Source organism: Mytilus edulis, chromosome 1 (genome assembly GCF_963676685.1).
Source record: "Mytilus edulis chromosome 1, xbMytEdul2.2, whole genome shotgun sequence".
NCBI lineage: Eukaryota > Metazoa > Mollusca > Bivalvia > Mytilida > Mytilidae > Mytilus > Mytilus edulis.
In genome coordinates this window covers 119,102,311-119,122,205 of record NC_092344.1, presented here as the reverse complement: position 1 = coordinate 119,122,205, position 19,895 = coordinate 119,102,311, and the positions used below count along the sequence as shown (strand labels likewise).

Sequence of the window (19,895 nt, the reverse complement as noted above, 5' to 3'; positions counted from 1 at the left end):
TAACAAGTTACATGCTTCTTTGAAAAGGTACTACCTGTCCGATTAAGATAATTTGAAAAGAGAGAAAACCCATTAAAGATCATTGTTTAAGCCCTAATAATGCATGTAGTAGCTACATTATAAATTATAAGGAATCAATATCCCAAAACTTTATTTGTCAGCAAAATAAAATATTGATAAAGTTCAATTGTCTGAATTAATGATATTAAAAGAAAGAAAAAAATTATTTTGTAGGGAAATTTCTGTTTGATAAGATACAAAATGTATGATAATAGTAGAGAAATCATATAATAAACAACACAGTGTATCCAAGACTTCTAAAACTTTAAGACACCATACAAAACTGTAAATAAAGTTTTGGGTTGACTTTGTCTTCAAATAATATTTGTCTTTTTATAAATAAAAAGAAAATTTCTTCAAACATTTTTTTGAGAGGATTAATATTCAACAGCATAGTGAATTGCTCAAAGGCAAAAAACAAATTTTAAGTTTATTAGACCTGACATTCATTCTGTGTCAGAAACCTATGCTGTGTCAACTATTTAATCACAATCCAAATTTAGAGCTGAATCCAGCTTGAATGTTGTGTCCATACTTGCCCCAACCGTTCAGGGTTCAACCTCTGCGGTCGTATAAAGCTGCACCCTGCGGAGCATCTGGTTTGTTGTTTAAGGGGATTTATACTGGTAAAAAATTGTTTTTGTCAGTATATTAAGTCTAGTTTAAATAGAGGTTTGCTGCTCACAAGGAAGCTATTAAACCAAGAGTTCCAAATGGTAAAGTTGAAATCATCCCTTCGTAAATTTTACGGACGCCATCACGAGTTGGTTGACCGTTATGGAATAACCGTTTCACAAATGATATCGGATATGTTCCTTACGTCGTAACTACAATCCCCTTCCCTTTCATGAATATGACCTACCGAATTAGACTATTTACCGGATTTGTAATCACTTAAGCAACACGACGGGTGCCACATGTGGAGCAGGATCTGCTTACCCTTCCGGAGCACCTGAGATCACCCCTAGTTTTTAGTGGGGTTCGTGTTGTTTATTCTTTAGTTTTCTATGTTGTGTCGTGTGTACTATTGTTTTTCTGTTTGTCTTTTTTATTTTTAGCCATGGCGTTGTCAGTTTGTTTTAGATTTATGAGTTTGACTGTCCCTTTGGTATCTTTCGTCCCTCTTTTAAACATATTTATTTATAGTCGATTGGGAAACAAGTTATTGCAACCTATATTTATCCCTTTCCACTTTGCGGGTGCAAGTGATTTCTTGTAGCAGCATTAGCCTGCTCTTTTTTTAAATGTACATGGATGTCTTGAACGTTCAAGAGATATGGCTCTCTCTCTTAACACGGGTCAGACATTTATTGTCCCCTTCCGATGGACTATGATCGTTTCTCAAGACCATACTCACAAATGGTGTCAAGGTAGAGCAGAAAAATTCAGTCCCCAAAATTTTCTCCCCGGAACAAATTCAAACCAGGAACCTATGTGTAAGTAGTCCAATGCGCCTACCACTATACCATGGCTCTCCTTAAGTATAATCAAGCTAAGGCTCATGCAAAAGGGAAGTCTCAATAGTCAACCCAAAACTTTATTACAGTTTTGTATGGTGTCTTAAAGTTTTAGAAGTCTTGGATACACTGTGTTGTTTATTATATGATTTCCCTACTATTATCATACATTTTGTATCTTATCAAACAGAAATTTCCCTACAAAATGAAATCTGAAATGAGAAAAATTGAACCCCCCCCCCCCCCCCCCCCCATTTTTTTTTCACATCCCCCTTTCCTTTTTTCCAAAACTGATCTTAATTCAAATTTCTAATGGAGTTTGCAACAATAACTACTCATTTAAATACATCATAAAATATTAAAATGTAAAAAAAGTGCTTGTTATCACTGAATGGTAAAGATTGTTTTAATTTATCAGTTGGTAGTAAAAGTGAATATACATTGTATATTGTATAAAACAATGATTTAAGTTGATTCGACTACTTTTCTTGTTAAAATCAAACTTAAGTTTAATTTTGGACTCTTTGGACTTTATTGTAGACCAATTTGAAAACAGGACCAAAAATTAAGATCTGCATACACAGTTAGATTCGACATATCAAAGAACCCTAATTATTCAATTTTTGATGAAATCAAACAAAGTTTAATTTTAGACCCTTTGGGCCCCTTATTCCTAAACTGTTGTGACCAAAACTCCCAAAATCAATCCCAACCTTCCTTTTATGGTCATAAACCTTGTGTTTAAATTTCATAGATTTCTATTTACATATACTAAAGTTATGGTGCGAAAACCAAGAAAATGCTTATTTGGGTCCCTTTTTGGCCCCTAATTCCTAAACTATTGGAATCTCAACTCCCAAAATCAACCCCAACCTTCCTCTTGTGTTCATACACCTTGTGTTTAAATTTCATTGTTTTCTATTTACGTATACTAAAGTTATTGTGCAAAAACCAAGAATAATGCTTATTTGGGCCCCTTTTTTCACCCCTAATTCCTAAACAGTTGGAACCAAAACACCCAAAATCAATCCCAACCTTCCTTTTGTGGTCATAAACTTTGTGTCAAAATATAATTGATTTCTATTTACTTAAACTAAAGTTATAGTGCGAAAACCTAGAAAATGCTTATTTGGGCCCTTTTTGGCCCCTAATTCCTACACTGATGGGACCAAAACTTCCAAAATCAATCCCCACCTTCCTTTTGTGGTCATAAACCTTGTGTTTAAATTTCATACATTTCTATTCACTTAAAGTAAAGTTATAGTGCGAAAACCAAAAGTATTCGGACGATGACAACGACGCTGACGCCAACATGATACCAATATACGACCAAAAAATTTCAATTTTTGTGGTTGTATAAAAATAAGTAAAATACCTTTTATTGACTAATGAACATCAAATTATTTACAGAAGTCCCTCTTTATTTCACCAATCAGTTGCAATTGTTTTATAAATCACATTAAACTTAATCTTAAAATGAAAGAGTTTATCGCAGATTAAGTAACTTTGTAATAGAAGAGGGTTATTCAATGATAGGGTGATTATAACCTGACTAATCACTAATTACCATATCTTACATTCCTTGCCTGTTTCTTTCATTTGTTAGATAACACCACAAAAAGTACATCAGCTATAAAATGGGTCATAACAGAGATTAATTATTGGAAAAGCTACTGTACAAAAATATCATTACATGGTAAAGTAAACAAACAAATAAATGAGGAGGAAAACATGTGATAGGAATAGGATATAAAGACTTCTTATCTTTCTTAGCCTGTACAAAGACATGTTTACCTTTTTCCTTCCCTTATTCATAGGCTTTCATCACTTCATGGCTGACAGTCTTTAATCTGACAAGGAGAGGTTTTTTTTCATTTCAAAAAGTTGTGATATAAGAAACAACTGGAAAATCTTTATGAAAGATAATCTCAATACATGAATAGCAAATAAAAAAGGATTTGCTTCTCCAGTAAAAAGAAGTATTCATCAAATATAAAAACATTTTTGGCTCATCTCAAAAATTGAACTTCTTTGTCTGATACCAAGTAATGTTTATGCAACAAAGGTATAATGTGTAAACAAAGATGACTTTGAAACACAGTATCTTTGTGGACGGTAAAACTAAAGATAGAGACCACACACAAATATATATACTTCGAAGCAAAATAAATCTCTGTATCTACATAGCTATATATTCCACTTGACAATAACCATAAGTCAACTGTTAACTGCCAAATCATTAACTGTATTAAGTCAGACAGGTCATTCATTTTCATCTCTACACCCCTGTAACTTACTAAAAGATCAATAGACCCACATATAATACTCTTTTCATAAATCACAACTAATTCTCTCATTGCTATACAGTTCATTTGTAAACATGGACCATTAATGTGGAGATTTTTATCAAGTAAGGTCCTTACAACTTTAACAAAAATTTATCTTTAAAATTTGCTTATGAAATCAGCATTTTCCTAATTAAAACCAGTAAAAGAATGTAAAAGCCTGAATGATTTTAAATAATCAGCTCTTGACAAGAAAAACTTTCTTCATTAGCAATAATATGTTATACGAAAAATCTGAAATCTTTTAACTGATAGCTGAGAATGTTTAATTTTAATGTCTGTAGATTAAAGATAAGGTTGGATTGATAGACGGCCACCTTGTTATCAAGTACAGGTACCAGCATGGTTAATTACAGGTATTCAAAAGGACTAACAAACCAAGACTGTAACATCTAGCTAATACCTCATCTAATCACCAGAAACTGTTACAACCAATTCAATCACATTAGCCATTTTCTCTCCTTAATTAAAACTTCCAATAAATATATTCTTTTGTAAATTGCCATCCGGCTTACTCATTAAATGCATTAGCTTTAGTTCAAATTTGACTTGAGTTTTCATTTGTGTTCCTGTAATCGCTGATACTGTTAATGAGGTACATGCTTTATGAATTTATTAAGGAACTACCGGATACCTAAAAATCAATTTTAATCCAGTAATAGTTCAATGGAACTGAACAACAGTCTAAGGGAAATAACTCTAGTAGATTTATATAACTCTGAGCATTTTAAAGTCACAGTTTATGATGCAATTACATATATACTTAATTACCTTAAGCTTTAATTTACAGCTCATCGGTGTAAACAAGAAATAACAAGTTGAAATTGCAATAAAATATGTAGACAGAGAATGTTAATTATTTTGGAAAATACTGTCCCTAATTTTAAAAGCCATGATAATAGTTTTCCCATATAAGTCACTTGCTTTACATTTTGAAGAGAAAACAACTGTACCATTTTAAATACCCTCAGTCTATACCAGTAGTATTGTTTTATAAACTTTGTCCCCAAGTCTCTGTATGCCAAACACACAAAAATAAAGTGGAACTCATCCACAATACATGGACTGCATTTCATGACATTAAATAGAGAGGGTTCAAATCTATCCAAATCAATATATAACTAACTGGTACTAATACATATAGACAAGTATTAATGTACTATATACTGAAAGGGGGGAATAAAATATTTGGCAATCAAGGACAAGTCTGCTTTTTTACACTTGGTGAAAAAAAAAAACCCATCTCATTCTACACAAAAAATGCATGTACTAAATCACTATATTAAATCTTTCTCTATTTGAAATCATAAAGTCAACATAAATCCATCCCATATTGAAAGTAAGTGATTTAACTAGAATCTTTCGTCATTGGTAGAAAGTATTAAAATAATTACTGACAATCTCTTGAAATTTCCATAATTAAAAAAATAAGCCATTGTTTTTTAGCTTTAAATTTTTCCATATTCTGAGCATCCTTTTTTACAGATATTAGTAACCTCTACCTGGTCACACACTTACCTTACTAGTTTAAGAACAAGGTACATTTAAGTACAAATAGAGAAAACCAAGAGCAGAATTATAGCACTTACCAGTACACGTAAGGATAGGAAATACATCAGAGAATAATTATGATGTAGGATAAAGTCATCTTTCATAAAAATAGTTTAAATTTACATAATGTGGCAAAAACCTACTTCATTTTTAAATAGATCGACAAAAAGACAAAGTAAACTGGTTCAATTTGCATGAGGTTACATAACATTTCATCTTTATCATTCCAAAACTTAGGGTGGAGTACAGGGTTTTACTTCATTGAATTTTTATAAAGAATTGATACAAAATGCTCAGTTTGACCTGGAATTAATGTAGACTTGATATTGTTTATACATCAATGACTTATGAGATTCTCTTTTTTGTAAATACCTTATCAAGTTAAACACCAATGTGACAGCAACCTATCAATTACAAAATATCATAATACATTTAAAGGTCAACATATGAGTCTGGATTTTTCTTACCTGAATTAATAAAATGTTCCATCTACCATAGACTATAACAACATTTTATGAGTGACACATTCAGTATATATACCCAACCTTCTATAATTACATCAGCAAACAACTGGAAAACCCTTATTCATCCAATAAAGTTACAGATACTTCAAACTTTGTAATAAACTACTCAATATTAATGACCAAATTTAACTCTTGGGAAAACGTTTTACAAATGGTACTATATATGTACATGTAATGAGCTAAATTATAATACATAAAATGTCAGAGCTTCAAGATAAACAGTCAAACTGTGTTCAATAGCCTGATCTATCAGACAATTAGTTTTAGTTTTGTTTTTATATAAAGGGGGGCATGTATAATGAATTAAAGAATCCATTTGTTTTTATATAAAGGGGGGCATGTATAATGAATTAAAGAATCCATTTGGTTTTTTTTACATCAGTGTTTTTCTTTTCAGGACCATTTAGTAATGAAAACAGTTATACAAACAACAAACAGTTTAACTTATTCTTGTCCTAATAATCCATATGGTATATTTTATTTACACAGAAGTGATCTCTCAGATGAAGGTATGTAGATCTCAGGTAAACTGCTCATCAACAACATACCAACAAGATTAAATCTTCCTAATATAACATCAATGGTCAAAACAACACATATCTTACATTTCAGACAAGAGAGAAGTTGATGTATAGATATGGAAATCATATAAACTTAGGATGTTGAATTGCTGACTATCTTCCTCACTCAAATTTTAAACTTTAATTACTAAATGAAGAACACATGGAAGTGAGAAGAAAATGCATCTTAGAAACAAAACCTAACTTAGTAATTGTCAGATTTAAACAAAAGTTCATCTTAATAGCAAATCAGCATATTATCCAGGGGCGGATTCAGTCCATTATAAAGGGGGGGGGGGGGTCCTAACCCAGGATAAAGAGGGGGGGTTCCAACTATATGTCCCCATTCAAATGCATTGATCGTCAGAAAAAAGGGGCTACCAACCCCCGGAACTCTCCCCCTGGATCTGCCACTGTAATCAATGCAAGTACTTTTAAAATCTTATAATGTCCACCCAAAAATCAGCTGATTCTTTATATTGCTACTACAAGCAACCCTTCTTAAAAGATTCATTTCTAAAATACTACTATTCTTAAACAAAAAAGCTGATCAGACTTTTTACCTTGTTACAAGATATGGGATCTTTAATAAAACTTAAAATATTTCTGAGGTATGCTTTAACTCAACAAAACAAACACTAATGCACCATAACAATCAATCTATGACGAGATATATTAGGACTGAGCCTTTATGTTCGTGACATGCAATGTCAACTGATCTCTTGCAACTTTAACAAATATTATAAACTTGTAACAAATACTAACTTGGACTAAAATAGATGTATTTAGTTTAATAGTCGTAATTATAAATGTTTGGTGAAGCTGAAAATCATTTTCTACCAAAATAAATGGTATGTAAATGGTATATGATGCTTTTGATTTCTATATCCTTTAGATGCACAATGATATTTATGTCAAATGATGACTAAAAAAAGAAATAAAATTACCTTATTTAATACTGAGGATGTCCTATTTCTTCCATTCTTCTCTCTATTCCAAGCCTAATTAGGTACAAATGTATAACTAACTAGTCTACATATAATATTTAAATTAGATTCAACAAATTGTAATTGAAGAGTTCAAATGATCTTCAATTTTAATTGATGTAAATCAAATTTTAATTTTTTTAATTTGAAATGCATACTATCACCTGACATGATAGAAACATCAAAGAAAACAAGGAAGGCCAGGTTATACCTGTACACTTGCCTGTATTCAGCCAAAAATTGAGGAATTCCACTGATGTAACAGAATGGAACACAGAAATGGAATATTTCTTCTGCTCACTTCAAAATTAGACTTTTTTACAATCAATATTACTATGTGTATCCCTCCATGATAAAACTGTTACAGTATGAGACACTTTCTGAACACAAAAGGTTGTACTAAATACTATCAAATACAATAGGCATGGTCATTGAATTCTTCGAAAAGGTAGAATTGAGGATAATAGTTCTAATAGATCTTCAAATGTGAAATAAATCTGGGAATTAAGTACACAAATGTACATACTGTTTAAGACAATGTCTGGATATTCTTAAAAGTGGTGTTCCCAAAGTTTTTACAAAACTGTGTATGTTACATAATTACAAAAGTACATAAAGGTGACAAGACTGCATATTTATACATCATACAACAATAAATAAGTAAATTTATCTAAACTATAACGTAACAAATCTTTTCTGAAATATGACTTTTTAAAGTACCGTATTTATTCTATTAAACGCCCCAGGGGCGAAGACAATTTCCGAAAGGGGGCGTCAATTAGAGAAACGAATTTCGTACCTTACTTCATTGACCTTTACCTGAATTTTGTTGAAACAGACTATAGTAACATACACGTGTTTCTTATTGTCTCCATAATCTATAAATAGCGTTTATCCATAATGTGACCTCATCTAATAATTTGTTAAAATTTATAACGTACTGTGTAACTGACAGATCTATTTTTGGAACTTGTACACACTGTGTTGTATTATCGGAGTGGATTAAAACATGGAGGGGGTCTCATTGGGGGGTTCTGATCCCGGATCCCGCTTACTGTTTTGTCAGATTCCCGTTTCCCGCTTACACTATGTACGTACATTGTAAGCAATTCTCAATTTATTTGCAATTTCCCGTGTCCCGCTAGACTCCATTTCCCGTTTTCACGGCACAAATAATTTGATTTTCACGTGTTACGCTTACAAAAAATCCGCAATCCCGCGTCACGCTTAGACCCCAATGAGACCCACCATGGACGTTATTGATTTTTCGTTTCATGTTTCTGAGTGACCGGGTCGATGTCTTTGAAATATTGTAATGGGTAAGTTTTAAATTAATTTTTTTAACTTCAAAATGGGGGCGTTTATTAGAAGTCAAAAGTTCTGAACACACTATTTTCGGTAGGGGGTCGTTAATTAGAAGGGGGGCTTTAAATAGAATAAATACGGTAATTGATCATGGTATATGAAAGGATATATAACTTACAAAGTTGACATTATCTTACCTCTTTCTTCGTGTTGTCTTCAGTGTTGCTTTCTCCGTCGTGTGATTTAACTTCCAGGTGTTCATATCTTTGTCCACTGTTTTGTTACATTTACTTGATTTTTTTCATTATTTATGCTTGCTCAACATATAAAAACGATTTTTATCTCGGACCATAAAAACCTTGGTAAAAACCACTCAGTCATGAAATTCAGATTTTATAAGCTGTTATTTTTATCATATAAAGCATCAATCTAGAAATGCCATCTTTTACCCATTCAAGGTACAATGTATTCACACTTATTTATCACATAGATCTTGTCTAGAAATTGACATGCAATCAAAGATTTAAGTTTGTAACTTAATTTATACCAAATATATCTCTTTTCTAGATTGAATATATTAATTCTACTTCTACTTTAAAAGACTACCTGTTTTATAATTTAGACAAAATCACAAACCTCAAAAGCTAGGTTTAGCAGGCTATCCATAGATTTTTAGTCTTCGTCTCAATTCAAAAAAGTGTATTAAATTTTATTTTTTAATTCACTACAAATGGATGGACAATGTGTGTAAAAGCCTATTTTTAAGGTAGATCTTCATACAATTACGGACATGATATTTAACAATTTTACTAAAGAGTTCAAATCACAATAAAATCATATTGCAGCCAATAAATTATGGTGCAATCCCCAACTACTTTGGTGAATGACAAATGAGTGGTGTTTACTATTTGGTAATACCATGAATTCACAATCAGACAATCCATACACAATCATGAGATCTTTATTTTTAATCCAGCTCCAAATGAACCCTTCATTAATCTACATGTATGAACGTTGTTGAAGCTAAAATAAAATATCTTTTGATTTTCAAAAAGGAAAAATACTATTAATTGAAAGTATTTATAAAAATGAATCAATGGACATAAGTATCTCATTTATAAGAACTTTAAATTTTTGTCACATTATAGCTATGCAACAATTCCTGAAATTTAATTTGAATAAATCATGCATTTTTGTCTATTGATAAATACCAACATACATGTTGATCTGATCTGTATGAGTATGTTGTGGATTCCAATACTAACTTTTATACAATGGTAGAGAGAGTAATGTTGATTTATTGACAGTGCACAAGAGTACTTTTATAGTTGGTGAAGTTGAATGATTTGCTGTAGGGTCAACACCTGATTACAAGTAGTTGATAAATGGTCCTACCTTAACTTTTCCTTCGACCCATACAACAAAAGTGCCCTTCATTTACACCCTATACTTCTTTGTGAACAGGTGGATTGCCCTAAAAAGAGAAAGAATTCTATCAGATCTTCATTAAAGATGACTAGTCCTCCAATTAAACTGGCTTCAGATTAATTAATAAACTAATTGGTTGCATTCTTTGGAAAAATTACACAGCTCAATTGTGGCTATTTAATCAACACATGTATTGTATTTTCATGGTTTGTGCATCATGGTAGTAAGTTATATTGTCATGGTTTGTGCATCATGGTAGTAAGTTATATTGTCATGGTTTGTGCATCATGGTAGTAAGTTATATTGTCATGGTTTGTGCATCATGGTAGTAAGTTATATTGAAAGAAGATACTGTGTTATCAGTAACAGTTTGTTCCAGAACAGTATATATACATTGTATATACATTGAACATTTTGTACTTTTAAGGAATGACTGTAATATTTTTTCTGTCTATGAAGAAATAACATAAAAAATGTGGTGCACACTGAATAACGTGCGTAGCGGGTTATTTAACAGTGTGCACCACATTTTTTATGTTATTTCGAATAGACAGAAAAAATATTACAGTCATTTCTGATAATTTAATTCTAAATTCATTATAAACCGTAGAAAACCTTGAAAAAAAACGTTAATGACGTCACGGTCACATGACTAAATTATGTCTATGGGCTCATAACAAAATAACGTCAGCCAATCAAAAGACGTGTTACATCCAAAATCAAATTATATACATATAACATAGTAACAGGGTGAAGTAAAGCTTGTCATCTTTATAAATGACCACCATCAGTAGGTATTACATGTACTAACACAGTGGTTATACAAGTGCCTTTGAAGTATTTTCCTTTTAAAATAGTCATTGAATTTCCTTGGTTTAAATCATTGCTTATACTAGAACACACTTGCGACATCGCTGATCTGTGACTGAAGTGAATAAAAGTGCCTATATCTCATTTTAGCATTCTATACTATTGGTATCTGTATTGGATTTGACTCGCAGCTTGTGATTATAATTATAAATTAGCGGTATGTGGAAAACAAAAGAGCTTTTCATTGTGTACTTTTTATTCTACACCATTGTTGTGTATTAGTTAAATATAAAGTAGAATTCTTTGATTTGTCATGCCGGCTAACAAATTGGACCTTGTTATTTTGATATTACCAGTACAAAATATATATAGATTATAGATTTTGAAAATACTGACTGGTTCTGCTTCAGACAGAGAAAGGATATAAGTAATCCTGCTAATGCAGTGTACAGTTTCAAAGAATAATTAACTGGTTCCATTCAAATTACAGAGTCTGTATAGATTCAGAAACATTGACTGGGTCTGTTTCTCCTACGAAAAGGGGGTAAAATGGTGGATTCAGAAAATTATTGACAGACCTGTTCTGTACCTGCTGGATACAGAGATTCGCAGATTAGTTCTACCGAGAATGTGGATTTCGACAGTATCTTACTTGTTCAGTTCCTGCTGAAGACAGTGGTTTTAGTTTTGTTTTTAAAATAAAATTGAGAAAGGAAATGGGGAATGTGTCAAAGCGACAACAACCCAACAACCCGACCATAGAGCAGACAACAGCCGAAGGCAACCAATGGGTCTTCAATGTAGCAAGAAACTCCAGCCCCCAGAGGTGTCCTTTAGCTGGCCCCTTAAAAAATATGTACATGTATACTAGTACAGTGATAATGGATGTCATACTTAACTCTGAATTATACACAAGAAACTAAAATTAATCAAAGAGCTGAAGAGCTCTTTGGGAAAAGACGGCCATTGGTTCTATTTTTTGGGGGTATCTTTTGATAGTCAACGTACAAAGAATGAGCAAAAGAACAGCTAGAACACGTAGAAAGGTTGACAATAATGAAACTAATTGTTGTTTATTGTTATTTCATTTCCTTAGTCAAGAATTCATCATGGCGTCAATTTGGACCAATGAGATCTGCACCTTCTAAATCAAAACATTTGATTAAAGTTGGGAGTTCATTATCTAAAATTCAATTGAATTTAACAACTACTACAATATATTTTAGAATTTTAATTGTGTACAGTTGAAGGGCAGGCTAGGAACATTCTCTATTTTTTGTAACAGTACTCTCAAGAGTTTTTAATTTTTTCTCAAGAAAGTGAGGACTGAAAAATCTATTCAGTTTTAATTTTCCATTGATAAAGTTTCCAGTTACAACTCTCATCACAGGGATACATGTACTTATAAAAACCAACATGATTCATATAAGCTGTGTGAAGCTTGTTTCCAGATCCTACATTTTGATATATTTGTAAATTTCATGAATAAATAGGTTTAAACTACAAAAAGCAACATTTAAAAAAAAAATGAAAACAAAATTACCATTTCCATAATTATGTTGGTACACACAATTTTGTTTTAATGGAAGACTACTTATCATATACTAAATGTCATATTTTTTGTGTTCAGATACATTAACTTTCATTTTAGTTGATAATTACTCATCAATTGAGGTGCTCCTGAATTGGAGAAAGATTCTAAAAACATAATTTTACAGAAAGAATGAAAATTGCAGTTGCTCTCCCCAATCGCAATAGGTATAAACTACAAAAAACAACATTTAAATTTTTTTTTAACCATTACCATAATTATGTTGGTACTCAAAATTTTGTTTTAATAGAAGAATACTTATCAGATACTAAATGTCACATTTTAAGTGTTCAGATACATTTTCTTTTATATTAGTGGATAATTACTCATCAATTGAGGTGCTCCTGTATTGGAGGAAGATTATCAAAACAGAACTTTACAGAAGGAATGAAAACTGCTGTTTCTCTCCCCAATCTCATGTACAAATGTATCCTCATTGACATTGTTTACCGCGAAAGTTGACCTACAAATTATAGCCTCAGATTAAAGCATTGTATGTTGGTGTGTGAATCATCTACACTACAGCAAACATCATTAGGTTTAAATTAAACAAATACCAATTTAAAATTAGTATACAAATACTGTGAATGATTTTTATAATGAGTAAAGGATATATCCCAGTGTAGTGTGGCATTCCAACAATGATGTCACTATATATATAGCTAGGTTAGATATATTTAGAAAATTTCGTAATACTGATTTTTCTGGGTTGTAAAAGAAACGTAATATAAAATAAAATTGAGAAAGGAAATGGTGAATATGTCAAAGCGACAACCACCCGACCATAGAGCAAACAACAGCCGAAGGCAACCAATGGGTCTTCAATGTAGCGAGAATTCCCGCACCCGTAGGTGTCCTTCAGCTGGCCCCTAAAATATGCATAATAGTACAGTGATAATGGACGTCATACTAAACTCCGAATTATACACAAGAAACTAAAATTTAAAATCATACAAGACTAACAAAGGCCAGAGGCTCCTGACTTGGGACAGGCGCAAAATTGCGGCGGGGTTAAACATGTTTATGAGATCTCAACCCTCCCCCTATACCTCTAGCCAATGTAGAAAAGTAAAAGAATAACAATACGCACATTAAAATTCAGTTCAAGAGAAGTCCGAGTCCGATGTCAAAAGATGTAACAAAAGAAAATAAATAAAATGACAATAATACATAAATAACAACAGACTACTAGCAGTTAACTGACATGCCAGCTCCAGACCTCAATTAAACTGATTGAAAGATTATGTCTTCATCATATGAATATCAGGTACAATCCCTCCCGTTAGGGGTTTAGTATCATACTATCATAAAATATATGAGAAGAACATAACCCGTGTCATGCCAACAACTGTTTTTTTTTTTTTTTTTTTTTTTTTAAGAAATAAATGTGTTTAGTTCCGATGCAAAGACCCTATCAGTGAATCAATGTTAAAGCCAAAATATGCAATCTTTAATGACCTGACAACAGTATCGTAACTATATCCCCTTTTAATAAGTCTATTTAAAGGTTTTGTTAGTTTCTGAGGAGAATACTGACATTTTTGTGCTTTATAAAGAATATTTCCATAAAATTTTGGATGTGAAATACCTGAACGTATAAGATGTCTGCATGTTGAGTTATATTTACGAATTATTTCCTTATACCGGTGATAAAATTTAGTAAATGTTTTGACCAGTTTGTGATATCGAAAACCCTGGTGTAATAATTTTTCAGTAATACATAAATTTCTCTCGCTAAAATCTAATACATTGTTACATACACGAGCGAATCGTACAAGTTGAGATATATAAACACCATAAGATGGTGATAAGGGAACGTCACCATCTAAAAATGGATAATTAACAATAGGAAATGAAAAATCATCTCTTTTATCATAAATTTTTGTATTAAGCTTCCCGTTTATGATATAGATATCAAGATCGAGGAAAGGGCAGTGGTCATTGTTATCATTAGCTTTATTTAAAGTAAGTTCTACAGGATAAATTTCTTTAGTATACATACTGAAGTCGTCATTATTTAGAGCCAATATATCATCCAAATATCTAAAAGTATTGTTAAATTTTTGTATCAAATGTTGTTTTGATGGGTCTTTGCTAATTAAGTGTAAGGGAAAGCTCAATATATACGATAATTTCACGAGAAACAGAAGGGGAAATGTGTTAAAAAAAAAGTTTAAAGTCAATCTGTTTTCCTTGTTATCAATTTCAGTATGATATTTTGAGGGGTTTCCAAACTATTAAAACAAAATGATTGACATGAGGGCTTGGAACTCTGGCCAACTACATAGGAAATTGACGGCTTGAAGCAGTCTTTCCCCAAAATTCATACAAGGCTTACAAAGGCCAGAGGCTCCTCACTTGGGACAGGTGCACAATTTGGGAGGAGTTAAACATGTTTATGAGATCTCAACCCTTCCACTATACCTCTAGGTATAAAAACATGTTTCTCTCAAACCAGATGTTAGCTTGACAATGTAAAAACACAGATCAGAGAGGAATATGTTAAATCAGTGTATGAAGTCCTTCCCATGTTTCAAAATGTATTTCTTTACCAAAATTCTTAAATGACCCTGAGATAAAGAAATTCATGATATTTGTAGCATTTTTTAAATATTCAGAAATTGAAGCATCATCAAATCTCACAACTGTGCAAAGCACACTTGTTCAAATAATTTTTTTCTGTTGATTTATTGCTTTTACCAATTTTTATTCCCTTTTTAAATTAAATATAATATCATATCATAATGCATATTTTTTATAGACAACTATTTTGACTACAGGGTAAATTTGTTAGATGAAACCATTATTAGATAAATTGCTTAAACTAACATGCTACATATATATATGCTAGTTAAAGTAATTTTCTAAAGGACCCCGTGTTGGTTTTGTTTTTTATACAAAATTAAAAACAATATTCCCTGACTAGTAGTCAGCTGGAGCTTCGATTTCAAAGTTAGAACTGTTACAGAGTTGCTATATTTTATAATATCGTATGCTCTCCCCAAAAAGATTTGAAAATTTAGACTAAAAATACTGCATTCTGAGCATACCTGGGAGTGATTTAGATGCTTGGGAAAATGTAAATTTTGTCTTATTTTTGTTGTGGACTTCAATCACATTTGAAAAAAAAATAAAAAATGGGAATCCGCAGTCCTGGCAAGGTTAATCTACATTGATTTTTTTTTTGGGAAGGTGTCTTTTGTAAGACAACTAAGGAAGTCTGTTCTTGAATATAGGTAAATAATAGGTGAAATATTATAATTTTATTTCAATAATAATCGAATTTATCAAATATCTTGGACGATTTATTTTGCGTATGTACTTAGTGACAAATGACCCCCTTTTTTCTCATAAGACTTTATTTTTTTCTTATTTGATTAACTGTCCAGTAAGCAGTAAACTAAAATCCTTTTGAACTAAAGATATTTTTAAAAATTATTTGTGGTCCACAATATTCTACTTTCGTTATTGACCTTCATTCTCTGGACACCATGTGGTTGTGGGCTTTGAAATGTGAACTACAAAAGGTGGTGATTTCCAGATTTTTGACAACATTATATATTATACTTTCTTTTATTTGACTGATGTATTTTCATAACATGCTATTGTCATCTTTGGCTTATTCCTTCTCTAGACGCCAATACCGAACAGGGTCGTAATGTCCATCGGAACATCTCTCTTTTTTATCCTTGCAAACATACAATACTTTCCGACTTTAAATAGACGAACAATCAATGGACTGCATTTACATGAACTATATTAAGTCAAAGGTAAACACTGATTTACATCCTTGTTTATCGAGACTTTAATCACATGGGAAGCTGATACATTGTGCAATTATTTTTTAATATTAACCTGACTATCTTTTTATCTTTATTGTTTTTTTTTACTCATGCAAAAATAGCCGGTGGCAAAAGGACAATAACTGGCGAAAATCGCCGGCTGCCGGCTTTTAACGACATCACTGCAAAGTGGGGTTATTTTTCTGAAATTTGGGTGATTTGGTGAAAAAAGTAGGGCAACTTGATGTGTAGCGATTTGTCAATGTCATGGATTCATTGTCAACTTTTCTTCGACTGTGGCTTAAATGTCCATAATTTTGGTATCTCCTCTCCCGTCTCTCTTTTAAATTAAGATCTTACAATAGCCTGATACTTTCCGATGACTATTTGACTTCAGCTAGCTTAATACTAGTTTAATCAGCACTTGGTTAAATTAGCATCTGGTCAAATCGGCACCTATTCACAGTGGCACCTGGTTTAATTGGCACTTGATGTCATTTCAGCACCCATGTTTTACATCATTTTCCCCAGTAGTCACTTGAAAAATAAGCTTGAAGATTTGTATATTTATTATATACATATTGGATACCGAATTGACTTTTAAATGAGTGCCGATTGGACTTATACTACGGGTGCCGATTTGATCAGGTGGCGATTTCACTTGTACACAGCTATAGCTGAAGTCAGATTATTCATGTATAACAATGAATTTTCCCAAATGCTGAGGCGTGATTAAAACGAAATATGCTATGCAAAAAAACTTAACTGTTTGATGCTTTTACCTGGACAGACGAGATTTATTTATCGGATAGACGAGCTTTGATGTTATAAATTGTACTGTCCCGTTTGTTTTTCTTTTCTTTCGCGGATAGGATATCAATTTCCGGTTTGAGAAAAAGAAAGATTTCACGGTTCTGTTATCTTCACGATAAAACGATCACATTTTTATTCTTCTAAAATCCGCAATTTGTTATATTCTATCATTTTAAACTATTTTTTAAATTAAAAAAAAATATAGCAATATAGTAGGGACCTTTTATATTCAACCATATGGTATAAGTATTTACTCATTGTTAAACAAATGTACAGTTCTCACAGCCTCAAATAAGAAAAATACAATTAAAAAAGACTACATTCTCCACAGTCATACACTAGAATCTGTCTCTGCAGCTAAATATCTTGGTATAACACTGCAATCTGACCTAAAATGGAACCGGCACACAAACAACATCATTGGCAATGCAAATAAAAGTCTAGGATTTCTAAAAAGAAATCTAAAAACATCAATCACAAACATTAAGTCCCAGGCATACCTAGCACTTGTCCGACCAAAACTAGAATATGCTTGTTCGGTTTGGAACCCTCATACTGCTGAACAATGCAATAAACTTGAGATGGTTCAACGTCGGGCAGCTAGGTATGCCTGCAATCGTTACCACAACACCAGTAGCGTGACAGACATGCTCAATACCTTAAATTGGCCTACCTTACAACAACGCAGACTTAAAACTAGACTTATAATGTTCTATAAAATTGTTCACCATATTGTCGCCATACCATCAAATTTACTCATACCAACAGACAATAGAACCAGACAATTCCATCCACAAACTTACAGACACATACTTACATTTAAAGACTGTTACAAATATTCCTTTTTTCCGTTTACTATTACACAATGGAATGTACTACCTCCAAAGGTAGTACTTTCTCCGACCTTAAATATTTTTAGAGAACAGTTGACACCTACTGTTCTCTACAATATAAAACAGTAAACCTAGTAGTTATGTAAATAGTTTTAACCACATGTCATGTTAGTATTTGTTTATTTTTGGCACTTTTCTTTTGTAAATATTTATTTATTATTATCCTACGCATGCGCAGCAGTTAGTAATCATCAAAAATCTGATGGATAACTGGATACCATAAGAAGAAGAAGAACGGGCCGCCGTGACACGGCCGGGTTACATCCACTTCCTTTGAACTTTAGTGGTTTAATAGTTGTCTCAATGGCAATCATACCACATCTCCTTATTCTATATACTACAATTTTATATAAAATTTAAATATGGGTTTGGAAACAAGTTTGAAAAAACTTTTATATAATTCCGTCTCCCGGTTTATCAACTAATTTTGCGTTTTTCTATATTCATGATATTATTTTAAACATAAATATGCTAGAAATTACTTATATTTGCTATTCGATCACTATCAAATCCAAGTTTATTTTCTACAGCGATTACCGAAAATATTCATTTATATGAAAACGCGAAAATAATCGAACTTAATTGAAAACAATCAATTTTACTATAATATAATTGCGTATATCTTGCTTCATGTATGTATTTCTTTTATTTACCTTGGATAGAGGTAAAGGGGAGGTTTGAAATCTCACAATACCAACGTGTATCATTGACAGCAGATATAGGTACTAACCAAGCGGGCATGATCGATTTTGAACTGACACGGTAACGAAAATCTTTGTTTTGTTTTATCAACATTCAGTGTAAATTTCTCAACATCTGAAATTCCTGCTCCAAAATAATTTTCGCATCGATTTTTTCCTATTTAAAAGACAACTTTTATATTCTAATAAGAACAATTAACTTGTAAATGCGTAAATAGTTGTGAATGTCAACACCAACTTTCAATTTCGATACAATTGTCGAGATATTTACATGTTTTACCTGAAAGAAAGCTAATGCAGGGCAAAAGTAATAGTTATCAATCATATACCCACCCGTGATTACTCATTCCTTGAAACGTTTTGGGTAATAAACGAGTATGAACATTTTGTTGTTGTGTACGGTGTACAGCAACTTAACTATGCACCGTACAGAAGGATTTATGTGGTCAGCTAAACACCGTACACAACGCTTCTTTTCGGAATAAAATCTCGAAAAAAAACATGCATGAAAGATTTCAATGACAAAAACACAGATTTTCGTTACCGTGTGAGGTCACTGAAATCGATCACACCCGCTTCAGGCGCGGATCCAGAGGGGGGGGGGGGGGGGTTCCGGGGGTTGGAACCCCCCTTTTTTTGGCCGATCAATGCATTTGAATGGGAGCATATAGCTGGAACCCCCCCCCTTTACTTTGGGTTGGGAACCCCCCTTTTTAAAATGGCTGGATCCGCCCCTGTGCTTGGTTAGTACCTATATCCGCTGAACTGATGATACACGGTGAATAAAATTGAGAATGGAAATGGGGAATGTGTCAAAGAGACAACAACCCGACCAAATAAAAAACAGCAGAGGGTCACCAACAGGTCTTCAATGTAGCGAGAAATTCCCGCATCCGGAGGCGTCCCTCAGCTGGCCCCCAAACAAATATATACTAGTCCAGTGATAATGAACGCCATACTAATTTCCAAATTGTACACAAGAAACTAAAATTAAAATAATACAAGATTAACAAAGGCCAGAGGCTCCTGACTTGGGACAGGCGCAAAAATGCGGCGGGGTTAAACATGTTTGTGAGATCTCAACCCTCC

The 19,895-nt window shown here is 32.5% G+C and overlaps 2 protein-coding genes across 3 annotated transcripts in view; both read right to left on the bottom strand.

Moving 5' to 3' along the window:
- LOC139503353 (heparan sulfate glucosamine 3-O-sulfotransferase 1-like) overlaps positions 1-9,116 on the bottom strand; it is a 52,761-nt gene extending 43,645 nt beyond the window's left edge. The window contains exons 1-2 of one of the 2 annotated variants that reach the window (XM_071293131.1): positions 8,986-9,116; positions 7,445-7,498 (exon numbers count right to left, since the gene is read on the bottom strand). The gene's annotated coding sequence lies outside the window, so the exon portion shown is untranslated. Of the gene's footprint in view, positions 1-5,880; positions 6,005-7,444; positions 7,499-8,985 lie in introns of those variants that run through there. The other variant, XM_071293125.1, reaches the window with a different exon arrangement.
- The window catches only part of LOC139502732 (uncharacterized), an 81,589-nt gene extending 64,310 nt beyond the window's left edge, over positions 1-17,279 (bottom strand). The window contains exons 1-2 of the mRNA XM_071292337.1: positions 17,206-17,279; positions 10,184-10,264 (exon numbers count right to left, since the gene is read on the bottom strand). Of these exons, the coding sequence (XP_071148438.1) occupies positions 10,184-10,225 (42 nt within the window). The 5' untranslated portion in view covers positions 10,226-10,264; positions 17,206-17,279. The remainder of the gene's footprint in view (positions 1-10,183; positions 10,265-17,205) is intronic.
- Positions 17,280-19,895: the final 2,616 nt, after the last annotated feature.